General features: G+C 54.7%; 1 protein-coding gene across 2 annotated transcripts in view; it reads left to right on the top strand.

The window, feature by feature from the left end:
- WLS (Wnt ligand secretion mediator) overlaps positions 1–16,551 on the top strand; it is a 38,600-nt gene extending 22,049 nt beyond the window's left edge. Inside the window, exons 3-12 of one of the 2 annotated variants that reach the window (XM_075424262.1) lie at positions 3,807–3,931; positions 5,047–5,208; positions 6,243–6,379; positions 6,767–6,935; positions 7,116–7,213; positions 7,519–7,582; positions 8,787–8,930; positions 10,597–10,683; positions 12,512–12,665; positions 13,706–16,551. In XM_075424262.1, the coding sequence (XP_075280377.1) occupies positions 3,807–3,931; positions 5,047–5,208; positions 6,243–6,379; positions 6,767–6,935; positions 7,116–7,213; positions 7,519–7,582; positions 8,787–8,930; positions 10,597–10,683; positions 12,512–12,665; positions 13,706–13,815 (1,250 nt within the window). In that variant the 3' untranslated portion in view covers positions 13,816–16,551. The remainder of the gene's footprint in view (positions 1–3,806; positions 3,932–5,046; positions 5,209–6,242; positions 6,380–6,766; positions 6,936–7,115; positions 7,214–7,518; positions 7,583–8,786; positions 8,931–10,596; positions 10,684–12,511; positions 12,666–13,705) is intronic. The other variant, XM_075424263.1, reaches the window with a different exon arrangement.
- Positions 16,552–18,278: the final 1,727 nt, after the last annotated feature.

Raw genomic sequence — 18,278 nt, forward strand, 5'->3', positions numbered from 1 at the left:
GACAGCCTTGAAGGGTCTGTGTACAAAGCCCTGTTCTCGTGGGGGATGTTTCCCTGACGGAGATTCGGAGGGAGATTCTAATCCCTTGGTCTGGCACACGCCGGTATCTCTCCTGCCTTCTGGTTCTCGTTCTCGATGGCGGCAGCAACATTTGGATTGCAAAGATGAAATAATGAAAGCTGTTGTTGTTGGACTTGATCCCAAGCATTCCAGTTGGTTTTATGGCTGCTGAAATGAAGTTTGTAGTTCTTTTTAGCCGGGCCAAGTTTAACCTTATGTTCCCATTTATCTGTTTTGTTGGTCTTCTAAATAGCGGATCTGAGATGGCAAATTCATGTTTCATGGAAACCTAACGAATGGCTGTCGTGGAAAGGAACTGGATATCAATCTGGATGGTGCAGATCACGTATGAAAAAAAAAAAAAAGCTCAAAAAAATCTGGATGCATCCACATCAGATGCAGACCAGAGCCACCTCCAAACACAGCATAAATAGCAGGTCTGAGCCACAGAGACCATCCCCGTCCCTGCCCATCATTTTGGATGAGTGTGCCACCACATATTCCCAACAAAAATATAACTCAATAAGATGACAAATGTGCGGGGGGCGCAGCGCTTGAAGGACTCATGCTTCCTTGTAGACATGAAACGACCTCCCTTCAGAATTACGAAGACCAGATTGTTTTCAGAGCTGACCTCCAAACCTCATCAAGTGCTGGTGTGTTTTTGCAGCCCATTCTCGCGCGCGGGCTGCAAGAGCAGGCAAGCCCCTCTGTCGCACCGCCTGTTCCTGGTGAAGAGCGATGGGCGATGTCCTCACAGGACAATGAAGATGCGGTGACGCAGCCCTGACGGGGACGCGTGCGTGTGTGTCGGCTTAGATCTGCAGAGGCATTTCTGACCTCCTGAGCTCAGGAGTGTGCCACGGCCCGCTTCCAGGGAGCTTGCAAGTGTGAGCTGTTTGCAGCAAGAGCATGCTGTTTCGACGCTGGCCCAACAAGTGGTTCCATAGCCGCCTTCCAACGCTTCTCCACGGCGGCTGGTCCCGTAGCCACCTTCCAGTGCTTCTCCAGGGCGGCTGGTCCCGTAGGCGCCTTCCAGCGCTTCTCCAGGGCAGCTGGTCCCGTAGCCACCTTCCAGCACTTCTCCAGGGCGGCTGGTCCCGTAGGCGCCTTCCAGCGCTTCTCCAGGGCAGCTGGTCCCGTAGGCGCCTTCCAGCGCTTCTCCAGGGCGGCTGGTCCCGTAGGCGCCTTCCAGCGCTTCTCCAGGGCGGCTGGTCCCGTAGCCACCTTCCAGCGCTTCTCCAGGGCAGCTGGTCCCGTAGGCGCCTTCCAGTGCTTCTCCAGGGCAGCTGGTCCCGTAGCCGCCTTCCAGCGCTTCTCCAGGGCGGCTGGTCCCATAGCCGCCTTCCAGTGCTTCTCCAGGGTGGCTGGTCCCGTAGCCACCTTCCAGCGCTTCTCCAGGGCGGCTGGTCCCATAGCCGCCTTCCAGCGCTTCTCTAGGGCAGCTGTTCCCATAGGCGCCTTCCAGCTTGTCCAGGGCAGCTGGTCCCGTAGGCTTCTTCCAACGCTTCTCCAGGGCGGCTGGTCCCGTAGCCACCTTCCAACGCTTCTCCAGGGCGGCTGGTCCCATAGCCACCTTCCAACGCTTCTCCAGGGCTGCTGGTCCTATAGCCACCTTCCAACGCTTCTCCAGGGCGGCTGGTCCCATAGCCACCTGCCAGCGCTTCTCCAGGGCGGCTGGTCCCATAGCCGCCTTCCAACGCTTCTCCAGGGCAGCTGGTCCTGTAGCCACCTTCCAGTGCTTCTCCAGGGCAGCTGGTCCCGTAGGCGCCTTCCAGCGCTTCTCCAGGGCGGCTGGTCCCGTAGCCACCTTCCAGCGCTTCTCCAGGGCAGCTGGTCCCGTAGGTGCCTTCCAACGCTTCTCCAGGGCAGCTGGTCCTGTAGCCACCTTCCAGTGCTTCTCCAGGGCAGCTGGTCCCGTAGCCACCTTCCAGCGCTTCTCCAGGGCGGCTGGTCCCGTAGGCGCCTTCCAGCTTCTCCAGGGCAGCTGGTCCCGTAGCCGCCTTCCAGCGCTTCTCCAGGGCGAGTGATCCCGTAGCCACCTTCCAACGCTTCTCCAGTGGCTGCGGCTCTCAGGGTTTGGTGATCTGTCAAAAGAGGCCAGCTTGTAGCATGCACATCCTCGTTTCAGAACGTGTCCCTCTTGCGGAGCCTGCCCTTGGATCCGTGCCTGGTGAACAGGATTTGACATCTGGTGGAGACTTGCCTCAGGTTTTTAAAGCACGTTTGTGTGTTGCTGCTTGGCGGGCTTCAGCTATAACTCTCCATTTTGTGAATCTGCTGAGTTATGGCACCTAAATAAGTCTGTTCCAGCCCCGTTTCCTTCTTGCAGCGATGACCTCGTGGCAGCATCCTAGCGAGAGCATATTTGTCATCCCCCATACTCTTACTGTGAATGTGTCCAGGAGAGGAGGAGCTGACGGTTTCCACACAAATTGGATGCGGTGACCTTACCTGGGCGTAGAAACTCCGTGTGCGTTTACTGGCGTGCGAGTCGGGGCGTCTGTGAAGGCAGAAACAAGTCCGTGCTGGTGCGGGCGGGGAGGGAGGCCTTTGAAAGTCTCGTGTGGAATGACTTAAGCTAAACAACACCGACAGCAAACAGCAACTCCGTCGTGTGTGGTTGTTTCTGGGATTATTTTTTTTTCCAGCAAGGCTAGCGTAGCCAAACTTCAACTTTTTAAAAAGTTTCTTATTAAAGGAACTTTGTGTAGTGCTTTCTTACTACTCTGGGAACCCTGGCTTATATTTTAAGAGTGGAGGATCCTAGTTGTGGGCAATTTTGAAGCAATTGTTACTTTTGGTGATTCTGACTTTTCCCAGCTCTGCCTTTCCCTGCCTTCTCCCTTCCTGTCCCACCCAAAGATCTCTGCGGCCCTTTTTGTTTCTTGCATTTAACAGCGCTCTGGCAGAACACGTCCTTGTCAAGGGGTGGATTTTAGACCTTTTTATTCAAGGTGTTGGCCTTCAGTGTTTATGGATGGTGAACCTACAGGCAGAAGAAACCTAAGGTTACATCGATAGATGGCTTCTGCCGGCATATCTACGTGAATAAAATGCACCATTAGTTGCATGGTTTCTCCTTTTTATGGTTCATCTGACCATACACAGTTGTATCCTTCATCTTCTTTATGGTTCTCTGTAACGAAGCGCTATTTCAATGTTGATTTAAAGCAAATCCTGTGATGCAATATAGTTGTTTCCTGAAGGGGAAGGACCTATTGTGCACCCTTGCATCGCCTGCAGAAGGTCTAGGTAGGAGCCTGTCTTACTGTCCCTGCACCAGCCTGCACTGGAGAGGCTGCTGGGTTGCTGCCCGGCTTACTGCCTGTCTCCGCAGCAGTCTCGGTTCCCGTTTTATAGGAGTTATTGTTTCTAAGGCTGTATGAATAAATGATGCTGCTCACCCACAACCGTAACATAAGCTGTAAGTCATGATACATTAGGAAGACATCAGACCTTTATGACCAGTAAAAATTCTTTCCTCTCCAGTAGAGAGGAGATAAATGTTTTGAAAAAGGCAATTTTGTATTGTTTGGAATGGAAAAATTTCCGTTCTCCTCCGTAGCTGCATGCATCTTGGAGGTCCTTTCGGTGTCTAGAGTCTCTCACACCTTTCTGCTGTTCTCTACCGTTCACAGAATCACAGAATGGTAGGGGTTGAAGGGACCTCTGTGTGTCATCTAGTCCAACCCTCCTAACAAGTATTCCTCTCTAACAAGTGTAATGTCTCCTTACTCTTGCAGAAGAAAATGCAGAAATTACCCTGGACGTGTCGTTAGGGTATCGCGATGACATGTTTGGTGACTGGGAAGAAATAGCACATGCGATAGAGATCAGGAAGCTGAAATGCACCTTTGGCTCACCAAAAGTAAGGTGTTTGGATGGCGCTGGTGGTGGGGAGGTGTGGGAGTGTGGTGGGAGTTGTCCTCTTGCTGTCCTTCATGGTGCTTCCTAGAAGCTCTGAGTAGTTCAATCGTGGCTTTCAAACGTGTCAGCTTTCTCTTGGCTCACAAACTTTGAAAACCTGATGAGCTCCACATACGATTGGTTCTGATGGCAGTACAAGAGAAGGGGATGAAGTCGGAGGTAGACTTAAGGCTGTAAGGAAGAAAAGGTGTGAGGTGTTGCAGAGGTGTTGTCTGGAACTCGAATGCTTTGAGATCTGTATACCCCAAACCATCCTAGAGAACTTGGACCTCTCCATCTTGTGTTTTTGTGAGGGACAAAAGCTTGTTCTTCAGGAGTGGTGAGGAAATAGCCCACCAGAAACTCTGTTAAAATAACTCCTTAATGCCTCTTAAAGCTACAAAGCTCAGGGGCAGAGAGCACAGCTAGCAGTGAGAACAGAGCATCTTGTTTAAAGAAAGATGTTTCTTTTCGTGCTGCAGACTGTAATTCCTGTGCTTCAGTTAATCTGGTGTCTCTTTACCGTGTCATGTTTCTTAGCTCTGTGTCTTGCTCTCCCACTTCACAGTCCCTTTCAGCAACCCACTTGTGCCTCCAGAAACACCTGTAGGCTTCCATGCAGCCACATAAACGCAGTAAATGCGTACGAGCTGCGGAGGGGAGTGTTGCTGGTAAAACAAGACTTGAGAGACCTCAAGTCAAGACACGTGTGAGAGGGTTGCGTATTTTGTTTTGGCTCAGGTGCTTGCTGAGGGAGGGAGCTTGGATCCCAAAGTAGCCTTTCATCCTGAAAGGCTCCCTTGACTTCAAATATATTTAAGAGCCTGAGATGTGGACCTGCTTGAGTTCAAACACTGTTGACTCAATGACCCGAAAAACTTGAGCAAAAATGTGCCCAAGCCTCTGATGTTCTCCAGACTTGCACAGACTCTCCCCAGGAGAAGGCTGGAATTAGCAAGCAGGCTCTTGGTGCTAGCAGTGGTCCCAGTGTTAAGGTTTTGCAGCCCCTCACCATGGAAGGCGGGCTGGTCCGTCCGAGGCTGACCGCTGTCTTGCTGCTCTGTGCCCTTTTGCTAGACCCTGGACTCCGAAGGCCGTCACTACGACTGTGACTTCCTTCCCTTCATGGAGATCGGCAGCGTGGCTCACAAGTACTACCTCATCAACATCCGTCTGCCCGTGAACGAGAGGAAGGGCATTAACGTGGGCATTGGAGAAATCAAGGATATCCGCCTCGTGGTAAGTGTCTGTCTTGCTTCTGTCTGTGACTTCTGTCCAGGGGCTGCTGCAACTCCTTTCTTGATCTCCTTTTTGATCCACAGCAAGGTCCTACTCTTCATCACGCGTAGCTCCTGCCCGCAACTGTGCCTTGACGGTTGGACTTGATGATCTTAGAGGTCTTTTCCAACCTTAGTGATTCTGCGAGTGTTTCCTCCTTTCTCAGGGATGCTCCCTTTGACTGCTCTCTCCTGAGGAGCCCTCCCCAAGCCTCGAGGAGTGCCACCTTCCCCCACTGTGACCACCTCCAGAGCTGGGCTCTCCCCACAGCTCCCAGAGCCTCCCCCATGTCCTCTCCTCCCCGCCGCGGTCTGGCTCAGCTGCAGAGCCCTCTGCCTGATGAAGCCCTGCCTGCTCCTAGGAGCTAAGGAGTAACAGAACAGCAGGGTTTGGGGGGACCTGATCTGTCCTGGGGTTGGCCATCGCCACGCGGACGTTTGGAATGCTGTCAGCTGTCCCTGCTCCTGCCCTCCCTTGAAGCTGGGTGGCCATGGGTGCTCCCAGCTAGCCAACTTCCCACTGCCATCCCCCTCAGCAGAAGCAGTGAGCCAGACAGCTGCGGTGGCCGCAGGCGGCGGTGGTGGGGCTTGTGTCTGGAGAAACGTACTCACTGGGCTGATGAGTTTCCCACCAGTGCTGACTTTGCTTCAGGGAGTATCTTGTTACTTGTCTGAGAGCGATTCTGCAAGCTTTTTCCATACGGTGTCCGTGCCGCTCTCTCCTCTGCTCCCCACCTCGCAGTGGAAGCTGTGTGTGTCAGCGTTTGTTTTCAGAACTTCTGAAGCATCTTCAGATGGCCTGAGTTGGATACTAAGCAGGCAGCTGCTCCCTTTCCCATGTTGGGCAAAGTGCGTCTTCCAAAGAGTGGTTGCATCTACGTGTGCTTACATGTGCTGCCTCATACTTGCCTCTCCCGTCAGCTCCCGTAAGGAGAAGCACGGAATAAGGATGTCAAACCCTCCACAGCTCTTGCATTCCACCTTGCTTTTCCTTAGGGCATCCATCAAAATGGAGGCTTTACAAAAGTGTGGTTTGCCATGAAGACCTTCCTCACCCCCAGCATTTTAATCATCATGGTCTGGTACTGGAGGCGGATCACGCTGATGACGCGCGCTCCTGTCCTGCTGGAGAAGTGAGTAGGGGCTCGCGCGCTGCCAAGGGTGACCCTTGAACAAGAAAACCTCGACCGAGGTGGCCGCTGCTCCAGGCAGAGCCCATGTCTGGGGAGACAGGGATGGTCTGCTCTCTGTCCCCTCCCTCCGCCCAGGCACGCTGGGAGCAGGAGACCTCCATAGCTTCTCTTCTCTTTCCCATTAAACGCACAGAGAATGAGGAGCTGCGTTTGCCCGTGGCTGCTCCGAGGGCCTTGGCCCTGGAGGGTTTGCTGGCAGGAGGTGACGCCCCGCTGCCAGTGCCCACATAGTGCCAGATTTTCTTCCGTTGCTCTTCACACGCAGCTTCTGGGGCCCTGTGTCCTTACCTTGCAAACTGGAAAGAGTTGGTCTTTCTGCCTTTCCAGGGTCATCTTTGCTCTGGGAATTTCCATGACGTTCATTAACATCCCCGTGGAGTGGTTTTCCATCGGATTTGACTGGACTTGGATGTTGCTCTTCGGAGACATTCGACAAGGCATCTTCTATGCCATGCTCCTGTCGTTTTGGATCATCTTCTGCGGGGAGCACATGATGGTGGGTACGACGCAGAAGGGAGGGTGGTTTCCAGCCCCACTTGCAGTGATACCTGGCAACTCCCTTGTACTTGTTGGAAACAACCCTGTGGGGACTTGCACCGGGTGAGAGGGCTTCAGGCTAACTTGCCTTTTCCTTTTTCTTCTCCTCCTCCTCCCCACCTCTTGACCCTTCGGTTAGGACCAGAACGAGCGGAATCGTCTCTCGGGGTACTGGAAGCAGGTTGGACCCATAGCTGTTGGCTCCTTCTGCCTCTTCATCTTTGATATGTGCGAGAGGTAGGTGCAGCGCTGCTCCCGGGGCGAGCCTTCCCCGTGCCCCTCCGGTTCAGCGCCGCGGCTGGACGCACAGCCCCATCTCGTGAAGCGAGGCGAGGCTCCTGGGAGCGCACTGAAGCACGCTGGTGTTGCCCAGCAGTGTGTCTCATCCCACGGGGCTGTAACAAAACGCTTCCCACCTCGCCTGCTCATCGCTGGCACGGGAAGGCAGCGTGGCTGGCTCTTTGCAGGCTGAAGACCAGGCCTGGGGCGCTCTGGGCCCGTTGGCTTCCGTGGCAGCTTGGTGTTTTCTCTCCTCTCTGCAGGGGAGTGCAGCTGAAGAACCCTTTCTACAGCATCTGGACCACTGAAGTTGGCACGGAGCTGGCTGTATCCTTCCACCCAGCTTGGGGCAGGCTCGGTCTGTGTCGGTAGGAGAGGGAGGGGTTCTCCTCCTGCCAGGCGCCTGCGGGCAGTGGGGGAACCGTCCGGCTTCCGGCAGGCCGGGGCTGGGAGTGGGGCTCGGCTCCTGTGGGAGATGCTGGTGTCGTCTGGAAGAAGCAGTCCTGGCAGGTTGGGAGCTGGGTACTTCCAGGGACTGGTGCTGTGCTCGGGGAAGTCACTGGAGAGCTGAACCGCTCTGTCCTATGAGAAAAGGCTGAGGGAGCTGGGCTTGTTCAGCCTGGAGAAGAGAAGGCTGAGAGGGGACCTTCGAAATGCCTCTAAATATCTGCAGGGTGGGGGTCAGGAGGATGGGGTCAAGCTCTTTTCAGTGGTGCCCAGCGACAGGACAAGGGCCAACGGACACAAACTGGAGCATGGGAAGTTCCAGCTGAACATGAGGAAGAACTTCTTCCCTCTGAGGGTGACGGAGCCCTGGCCCAGGCTGCCCAGGGAGGCTGTGGAGTCTCCTTCTCTGGAGATATTCCAGCCCTGCCTGGACGCGGTGCTGTGCAGCCGGCTCTGGGTGACCCTGCTTGGGCAGGGGGTTGGGCTGGGTGACCCACAGAGGGCCCTGCCAACTCCGACCATTCTGTGATTCAAGACATCAAGAGATTTGGGGGGAGGCATGGGAGATTTGGGTCCTGGGTGTCATCTCGATAGCCCCAGAGCCCATGCTGCTCCAGCAGCTCCCGCTCTGCTTCCCCCAGCTGTGTCGGCGTTGGCTCCTGGGCCCTCGTGGGCTGCTGTTACTCGGGCACCGGTTGCTGAGGCGTTTCCGTGAGCTGCTCTTCAGGCCCCCCCGGACGGGCTTGATTTCACTGCCGTTAACTCCGATGACCGGGCTGAGATGAGCTGGTGCGGTTGGTTAGTCCCCCTTCCGCGGCACGCAGCCCTCTCGCCGGAGCCTCTCCGAGGATCGCGCTGGTTGGCGACGGCTTCCCAAATCTCTGCCGCAGATTTCGGACAGGGCAGGGGTGTTTCAGTGGGTGATCCCTCCTCGCTGCCGCGCGCTGGGGACATCGGCGCCTGTGCTCCCCCCCGCGCTCGGTGTGATCTTTGGGATGATGCTAAGATAAATGAATCACCCAAATAACGTTTTCTATTATTTCTGTTTAGCTCACGCTGTTTTCTCTTAACTTGCGCTGCCCAGATGGCCTTTATTATAGTCGCGGGAATCTGCTTGTGTCTCTATTTTCTCTTCCTGTGTTTTATGGTCTTCCAAGTGTTCAGAAACATCAGTGGGAAGCAGTCAAGCCTCCCGGCCATGAGCAAGGCTCGCCGCCTGCATTACGAGGTAATGTCCCTCCTTGTTGGACAGATTCGTGATTTTTAAAATGCACTTTTGACCTTAAAGTCTGTGCTAAGACCTTCTCTATCCGTACAGTCCTGAGTGGGAAGATCTGGTCTTTCCTGGCTTTCTTGTGTTGCTCGCATCCCATAAATGCCTTTTTTTTTTGACTGTCGTGAAGTTTCTTCTTGATTTGGGTCTGCAGTCCCCATGGAGTATTTTAAACTGTCAGGAGGGTGCGTAAGCTACCTCTCCTTTCGCCTGAGTAGTTGCTCTCCTCCCAGCTTACTGAACGGTGTTGAAGGATAGAGGAAAATTGGCCAAATTACCATCTGAATTACTACGGGGTGTAAGCCCCTCAGCTCCCCACACCATTGATTCTCCTTCTGTGATGTTAATGATCGTGTTTAATGGACAGCGGTATGAAGACCACCCTGGTTTTCCATGGCATGAGGTCAGATTTAGGGGGTTGTCTTTTCCTAACCAAGCTGCAGGAGGGAAACTGTCCCACTAGGATCAAAATGCAACATGCTCTGCTAATTATCCCGGTTTTTAGCCCGTGATTTTGGACGTTGTTTATGTCCTAGCTGTCTTTATCTGTTGCAAAACACGAGGAGCTCAGTTTAAGGGCTGAGAATGTCTGTTGTTTCCATGGGTGTGTGTAAGTATTTATTGCCAATGTTGTTCTCTTAAATGATGGTCACTTCTGATTTAAACAGGCCAGTTATCGCCCGTCGGGAATGCATGTAAAAAACAGAAAATCTGGTTTATGAGAATTCAAACAAGATATTGAGCATTTTTTTCCACCTTTCCCTTTAGCAAGAGGCACAGGACTTAAGCTCGTATTGTAGAGTGACTGCGGCTGTGCTCTACGTACAGACATCTGGCAAGCATGAATCTGGCCTGGAAGAGTTAAATTAATAGTCATTTGTTGTCGCAGTGTGGCATAGTAATTACACACATGCCGACATTTCCACCAAAATTCCAGAAACAGGTTAAAAAAAACCAACACGCACGAAAACAAAACCAAAAGAATCTGTAAGTGAAAATGTAAAACTGGTGACGGCAAGTACGGCCTGGAGTCAGATTCCCAACCAGGTGATCTTCAGCCGTAGTTTGTCTTACCATCCACATCCTTCTGTAATAGCCAGCGTCGTTTTGCCCAGCGCTGGCAATCGCTGCCGTTCCCAGCCCGTGGAGGTGAGGAGTAGCCTGGTAGCAGTACCCGCGCCGTAGAAACGCCGGCTCGCCTTGCGAAGCCGTGCGAGCTCTCCACAGATGTTTGTTTAAGAAAAGCTCCGAGCCGTGAGGCTGGCCGGTGGGTGAAACCGCTGGTTTGCACCGACCTGCCTCCTCGGCCACCTTAACTCGTGGTAAATCAGTCGCCAGAGCAAATGTGACGGAAAGGCAGAGCTGTCCGGGCACGCACAGCCCGCTCGGAGCACCCGGAGGAATGCAGACGTGTGGGGAGCGGAGAATATGGGCTGTCGTGAAGACGGCGCGGAGGAGTGGGTGGAGGTTGTTTTGCTTTGGGCTTTCGTGGGTTGGACCCTTTTTTATTTTGGCCTTTTTTTTTTTTTTTTTTTTTTAAATACTTGTATCTTGTATATGCTAACACCAAAAATGGGCTTTGTGGATTCTGTTAATGTGACCAGTGACATTTCTCTCTAAGCAGGGGCTGATTTTTAGGTTCAAGTTCCTGATGCTCATTACCCTGGCTTGTGCAGCGATGACGGTCATCTTCTTCATCGTGAGCCAGGTGAGTGACGAAACTCGGCTCCGGCTGAGAACATCGGCCTCCGATTCCCAAGCTGCCAGCGACGTCGGCTCGCTTGCTGTTCAGACGAGGCAGGGCTGTTTTAAGCAGATTTGATAATCGGGTACTTTTTAAGAAGTTGTTTTCATTTATTTGAAGCACTGCCGTAAAATTGCTCAGGCCAAAGCCTTCAGAAAGGCCTTTGGCTCACGGTAAGGTGCGGGGCTGTGCTGTTTGAAATACCAGCCAGCACGGTTTAGTCATTTCTGAGAACTCAGCAAGAGGAAAATCTTCTGTTTGCATTGAAAAAATCCGGTGGCTTTGTATGCCCACAGAGAAATAACAGAATTCAATCTTCCCTGGGCTGACTTTGGAACCCCACTGTTTCCAGCGGGATCCGAACCTGTTTATTCTGAGCTCCGACGCAGTCTCCGTACAAATGAGCTTGTGTTGCTGCTTAAATGTACTTTGATGGTTTACTCCAGGGCACTTTTAAGATCGCATCTGTTTCAAAGGTGTCATTTCTGGTTGCTCCTAAGCGTAGGTGGCTTGTAGCTTCGGGAGAGCCGTGGGTGCAGTCTCGCCAGTCCACCATGACACAATTGTGGGTGCAGGAGGAGTTTCTCCCCCGCTGCACCGTTTATGCTTGGGGGGACGTGCTGGGTCCCAATGCAAAACGCAGCAGCAGATGATTTCACTCTTAAAAATCTGTTACACTGAGGAGGTTTGAGAAATCACAGAATCACAGAATGGTAGGGGTTGGCAGGGACCTCTGTGGGTCACCCAGCCCAACCCCCTGCCCAAGCAGGGTCACCCAGAGCCGGCTGCACAGCACCGTGGCCAGGCGGGGCTGGAATATCTCCAGAGAGGGAGACTCCGCAGCCTCCCTGGGCAGCCTGGGCCAGGGCTCCGTCACCCTCAGAGGGAAGAAGTTCTTCCTCGGGTTCAGACGGAACTTCCCGTGCTCCAGTTTGTGCCCGTTGCCCCTTGTCCTGTTGCTGGGCACCACTGGAAAGAGTCTGGCCCCATCCTCCTGACCCCCACCCTGCAGATATTTGTAAGTATATATTAGGTCCCCTAAATGCCACTGGGTGGTTTGGTTCATCGCTGAGTGCTGGTGACCGTGACCGTCACTGCGTGGGGGCATAACGCAGCCGGCCTTGTCCAGCTGCTCTTTTCAAGCTAGTTTAGCTTTCTTCTTCCCCCCTTATGTCTTTTTGTTTAACGGAAAGCCAGCGTTTCAGTCTGAATTGTCTGCGTATCTTCAAGCAATATTAATATTGATGGTTCAAGTAATATTGATGATATTTTCATAAATCTTGACAAATCTCTGCGTGTCTGAGGCTGATGCTGTCCGCCTCGGCCCCTCTCGTGAGGCAGAAGCAGCGAGGCGGCATGCAGCACATCAGCTCTTCGCGTTATTCGTGCTGGGTTTCCTTCTATAAAAGGTCCGTTTATAGAAGTCTGATGTTTTCAGATGTAACTCGTTGTCTCCTGGGTACTGCCCTTTATTGTGGCAACCTCTGCTGAACGCATCCGTTACAGCCGGGGTAGATCGCAGGATGCGAGAGATTTCTTGCGTTTAAGAACAGTAAATCAAAGTTAAAGAAATCCCGATGCAGTCGTGTTGCAAGGCCCCTTTTATCCTGCGGATCGAGGCTGAAGAGGAGAACACCAGCCTGACTTCTGCGCCACCAAACCTCTCACGCTCCGTTTGCTCGCTCCGGTTCAGTTGATGCTGTGAAGTCGGTGCTTTAGGGGATCACTTCTGTATTTTTACAGAATTTGGCCTTACTGACCGGCCCGCGCGCGTCTGCTTTCTCCCGGGCAGGTGACCGAAGGCCACTGGAAGTGGGGGGACATCACGATACAAGTGAACAGCGCCTTCTTCACCGGCATCTACGGGATGTGGAACCTCTACGTCTTCGCCCTGATGTTCCTGTACGCGCCGTCGCACAAGAATTACGGTGAAGACCAGTCGAACGGTAAATGCCTCTGGATGATCTGAAGGCTCTCACGGGCAGAAAGCGATATAACGTGGGTGATACCTTTTGTGCTTTTTTTGTTTTCCAAAGCACAAGTTCTGCACATGGAAAAGTTATGCAAATGATGGCTTGTTTTTCCTCGAAGACATTTTGATTAATGACTAGGTTAGACAGGTCTGAGTATTTGGCCGAGGACGTCTAAAACCTTCTGGATGGTTTTGGTACTTTTTAGCATCGCCCAGTTGTAATGGCGTAGCTCAAGTCGGGGGATGAGGAAAGGAGAAAATAGAAACCTGGGCAAGTGGAGAATGGCAGTGCTGTTGGATTCCTGTGTCGGTAGCCTTCAGCAGTGCAGAATCATCCTTCGCCGATACGCTTGCATTTCATAGAATCACAGAATCACGGAGTGGTTTGGGCTGGAAGGGACCTTAAAGCTCCTCTGGTTCCAACCCCCCTGCCATGGGCAGGGACATCTCCCACCAGCCCAGGGTGCTCAGAGCTCCATCCAACCTGGCCTTGAGCACTGCCAGGGAGGGGGCAGCCACAGCTTCTCTGGGCAGCCTGGGCCAGGGCCTCACCACCCTCAGGGGGAAGAATTTCTTCCTCATATCTCATCTAACTCTGCCCTCTGTTAGTTTGGAGCCATTCCCCCTTGTCCTATCACTGCACACCCTTGTGAAAAGCCCCTCTCCACCCTTCCTGTAGCCCCTCCAGGCACTGGCAGCTGCTCTAAGGTCACCCCGGAGCCTTCTCTTCTCCAGGCTGACCAGCCCCAGCTCCCTCAGCCTGTCCTCGGAGGAGAGGTGCTCCAGCCCTCGGATCATCTCCGTGGCCTCCTCTGGCCCCACTCCAACACATCCCTGTCCTTCCTGTGTTGGGGGCTCCAAGTAACTGTAAATAAAAGCGTTTATGGAAACATTGCATAGTCCGTGGCTCAGGTAGCTCCTGAAAGCCTGGAGGGAATAAAAGGGATCTTCTGCTCACTAGTTGTCCAGTCGTTCCTTGTGAGACCAGGCTAACAGAGCAACGCCCTTTCGCAGGTGACCTGGGCGTCAGCAGCGGGGAAGAGCTGCAGCTCACCACCACCATCACCCACGTGGACGGGCCGACGGAGGTCTACAAGCTGGCTCGCAAGGAGGCCCAGGAGTGACGCTGCGACGGCCTCAGCCGGGACCCAGCGCGGGGTGGAGAGCAGAGGACAGCACAACGCCCTCCGGGACGAGGCCGCTCGGACCCGACCTGCTTCTCGAGCACCGCGCCTTCTGGTGTATTTTCACAGAGCGGTGACACCGAGCAGGACATTTGTAAACTCTTCAATATGGTGTAGTTATTTCTGGGGGGAGGGATACGTATACTGTGTTACACTCCAGCACGTAAAAACCTGCTAGAAGAGCATGGAGGTTGCAAAGTCGCCCATTCAGAGGTTTGGGAGGAGCAGAGCTGACGCTGGGCAGTTTTTGTTGGGCTGCCGGTGCGGAAAGGCGGTGCAGGGCGCTCGGTCGGAGAGCGCGTATTCAGCATTTCCAGTTTGCTGCTTGTGTGCAACCTTAAACACAAGGTGTTGGGTGGGGGAGGAACCAAGAGCTCATTTTAAAAACACTTTGAAGCGGAAACGTGCTTGCTCAGTGGATTTGTTAAATACGGGGGAATGTAAAAACCGGAGGCCTGAGCCGAGCCGCAGGAGAAAGGCGTGCTCCTGCGCCGCGGTCCCAGAGGTACTGGTCCCGTGGCCGGCTCCTGCCTGCTCTCAGCCCCTTTGGCTTCCCTCCCGCTTGCTGTCTTCCTCCATCTTCCCTTTTTGTGACAGCCCCTTCCTTTTGTGCTGCTTACGTGCCATGGGGAGAGGAGAGAGGCCGCGGGAGGGACGCTGCGTTCTCGGTTCCCGTGCTTGTGAGCCGGGCAGAGGACGCCGGGCAGTCCCGCTCCTCCTCGCGCTGCCGGGATGGAGCACGCTGGGCAGAGCTGGCTTCTTCCAGGGATTCTCAGACTTGAAACACTCCGCTTGTCGCGCACTGCTGTGGATATTTGCCTTTCAGAGCAAAAGCAGCCGCTGGGGCCGCTCGCCCCTGTGCTGTGGGTGGGCAGCTCCGGCTGTCGGGCTGCCGGCAGCGCGAGGGGAATGGGAACCGGTGTGGGATGGAGGTGAGAACTGGGCAGTGCTGGGGACCAGCTAAGAGAAGAGTTACTGGCGTGGGCAGGGAGAAGCGTGGTGAGAAGGGGCTGTGCTGCTCAGAGCACACCTGGCAGGGCCCCGACGACCCAGAGGGCCTCATCACCTGAAATTAGTAAATGTCTGTGTTAACTGCTAGTAACACGTAACTCCTAGTTTTGTCCCTAAAAGGTAAGAATCTGCTACTGGTGTCTGTGGCTGACGGGTTGGAGATCGGGGGAGAGGGGCAGCTTCCACAGCCGCCGACAGGCAGTCGCGGGTGCGGGTAGAAGCACTGTCCGGGAGAAGGCAGCACGTTGTCCTTGGATTTGTAAAACTTCTGAAACTACACGTCAGTCGTCAGAGTGTGAAGGCTGCAAAATGGGAGCGTGACTGGGAGATGCCGGAAGTGAGATCGCCCGCGAAGCCTTAATCCGTCTGTGGCCGGTGCACGCGGTACGACACGCCGTCGAAGCCCAGCGCGTGCTGGCTTTGCTGTCCCGGTCGGGTTTGTGTGCGGGTCGGGGGCTGCGGGCAGGGGTCGGGGCTGTGCAGCTTGGGCTCTGGTTTGCAGCAGGAGGTTCCAGCAGCTCGCAGGCGGTGGGTGATCCCCGGCCGCCCCTGCGCACCCACGCCGCTGCTCGCAGGGGGTTGCGGCTCCGCTCGAACCGTCCCCGTCGCCGTTCCAAGCGTGTCGGTAACCAAGCACCGCGCCAGCTCGCCTTGCTTTTTGCTTTCCCTGCCCTGCGTTTCTGGAGACAAGTCCATGCTTCAGCCGGGGTGAGGCGTCCGAAGAATCCCTCCTCGCAGAAGGAGAGGGCAGCTCGTGTTCACTGGAGCTACGCTAGGATCTCCCGAAAAGCAGGCGGTTCTGTTCGTCGCTCTGTTCGTCCCCCCGGATCCCCAGCTCCCCCCGTCCCAGCCGAGACGCAGGCTCGGGGCTGGGAGACGCCGCGTGCGTGGCTCCGGGTGAGGTTCCAGGCTGCTCAGCGCAGTACGTGAGGAATTGGCTTCGGGGGGGTTGGATACTCGAACTGGAACACTAATGAATGTTTATAAGATCGTGGAGCAGGGGTTTGTAAAGTGGGATGATAATGCCCCTGTACTGAAAGGAAAAGCAGTTCAAAAGGAAAAAAAAGAATAAAAAAAGGAGGAGGATGTGGAATAGGTGCTGGGACCGCACCTCCAACGCAGATGGCAAAACGTAACTTGTGAGTGGTTTACAGAAGGAAACTACGCGCTGGTCGGTCCAGGCGCTGGTCCCACCCGCAGCAGTTGTTCAGCTACAAAGTGAGTTCAATTTCCGCAGCTCGCGGCGACTCCGGCGTGTTCCCGGCTGAGTGCTCGACTTTGCAACTTCGGCATCCTTTTTGCGCTGAGTTCTTACGTGAGATTGATGTCGTTCCGATAGATGTGTCCGTGGTTTCTTTCCCAGCTTAGCGTAGCACTGCGTTTTGTAAAGGCTCTTTACGAATGAGGAACTGCAGCTCGAAAACCAAATTTTGTGTCAAACACTAACGGTTTGTTTACGGGGCGCGTGTGTGCGTGCGTGTGTGTGTGGGGGGTTTTTTATTTCTTAACTCCTAAGCCCTACTCGTATCTCTCAGAAATAGTCCCTGGGTCTCATTAAAATATATCCTTTTTTGTTTAGGTTGAGCTCGGTTTTTACAGAATGCTTTAAGCGACCTGGAAAGCCTGTAGTTTGGTTAATTTAAATAAAATATACGATATTGTGGATTTGTCATCGGCCTGGTTCGCTGGCTGAGAAATCACCGCTCTGCTGCTGTGAGCTTGGTTGATGTGGGCTCTTGCTCTGGGCAGTTGCCAGTCGCACAGCTCATTGCTGGGGAAAGCGATCGGCTCGGCCCAGTTCCCCCAGCATCCCTCTCTCTCCACGTGCTTTGTGGCGCAGGAAACGCGGTGCTCGCCGCTTTCTGACCTGGAAACCCTTTGCCGTAGGACTAACGGTCAGCAGAGCCGCTTCTGCCTTCTCTCCGCAGCGTCATCGGTGACAGCTCCCCTCGCCGCGGCACCGGGGTGCTGAGCCCCCCATTCCCCCTGCCCACGCCGTCGGATTTTCCGTGGGGCTCCGTCCCCCCGGCCCTGCCTGTCCCCTCTCGCCAGCCCGGAGCTGTCACGGCTCGGCTGGGAGCGTTGCGTGTTGGCCGGGTCGAGGTCTGGGCGTCTTCTCCATCTGCGGCCGTGGCGAAGGCGCTGCCTCCCGCGTTGACTGTCCATCATCCAGAGGAGGAAGAAAAGGTTTCCCAGGACTTGCACTTAAGGAGTAACGGAAAATTTGGTGAGAACAGACCAATTTCAACATCAGCAGCTTGGAGTTGGCATTGCAGTAGGGGCTGCCTTGATGAAATGGCACCTGAGAGGGGCCCTGGGCTGCTGGGTTTGACGCAGAGCCTGTGGCTCCGGTCCTGCTGCGGCGAGGACCCGGGGCTGCTCCGGGGCAGGCTGGCAGCAGCACGGCACTTCCAGGATCGAATGAATTTCAAAATTAATTTTAAATACTTATAAAACTGCCGCCCCCCCTCCCTGCGGCTCCGTCCTGGGCTCGGTGCGGGCTGGGACCCGGCCCGGCCATTGCTGCCCTCTGCTGCCAGCAGAACGCTGGCTTTAAACAAGAATAATGAATCCCCCGGCTCTAAAAACGGGGGAAATTTGCTTCTGCGTAGGAGCTCCTATTACCTGCAAAGCGCTGCTCGGGGTCCGAGCTGTCGCAGGAGCTCGGTGACGCGGCGAGAACGGGAGGGGAACGGGGAAGCAGCCGGGAGCTCCCCTGCGGGGCTCTCGGGGCTGCCCCGAGCGCTGGAGGGAGCGGAGAAGGGAAAGGGTGACGGCAGACCTTCGGGGCGAGCTGGGGGTGCGGGTCTCACGGTCAGCAAACGGGCTTTGGCAGGAACAGCTTCACAGAATCACAGAATCACAGAATAGTAGGGGTTGGAAGGGACCTCTGTGGGTCATCTAGTCCAACCCTCCTGCCGAAGCAGGGTCACCTACAGCAGGCTGCACAGGACCTTGTCCAGGCGGGTCTGGAATATCTCCAGAGAAGGAGACTCCACAGCCTCCCTGGGCAGCCTGGGCCAGGGCTCCGTCACCCTCAGAGGGAAGAAGTTCCTCCTCATGTTCAGACGGAACTTCCTGTGCCTCAGTTTGTGCCCATTGCCCCTTGTCCTGTCACTGGGCACCACTGAAAAGAGCTTGACTTGTTCTTACCAAACCACTTTCTGTATTTTCTTAGGAGAAGCCCGGGACCAGAATCGTCTCCTGCTTTAGAACTGGTTTGGGGCTGAAGAGCACAGCGAGGAGCTGCAGCGGGCTCCAGCGCAGCCTCGTCTGCCCTCCCTCCGCTCCCGGTCGCGCCGGCGCAAGGCGAGGTGTGAGCGTGCAGCGCCGGGCTGACCTGCCTTCAAAGCAGCCTCAGCGAGGGGGGACGGCGATGCCCCGAGCTCCCG

This window comes from Opisthocomus hoazin, chromosome 6, assembly GCF_030867145.1.
Source record: "Opisthocomus hoazin isolate bOpiHoa1 chromosome 6, bOpiHoa1.hap1, whole genome shotgun sequence".
Lineage (NCBI taxonomy): Eukaryota > Metazoa > Chordata > Aves > Opisthocomiformes > Opisthocomidae > Opisthocomus > Opisthocomus hoazin.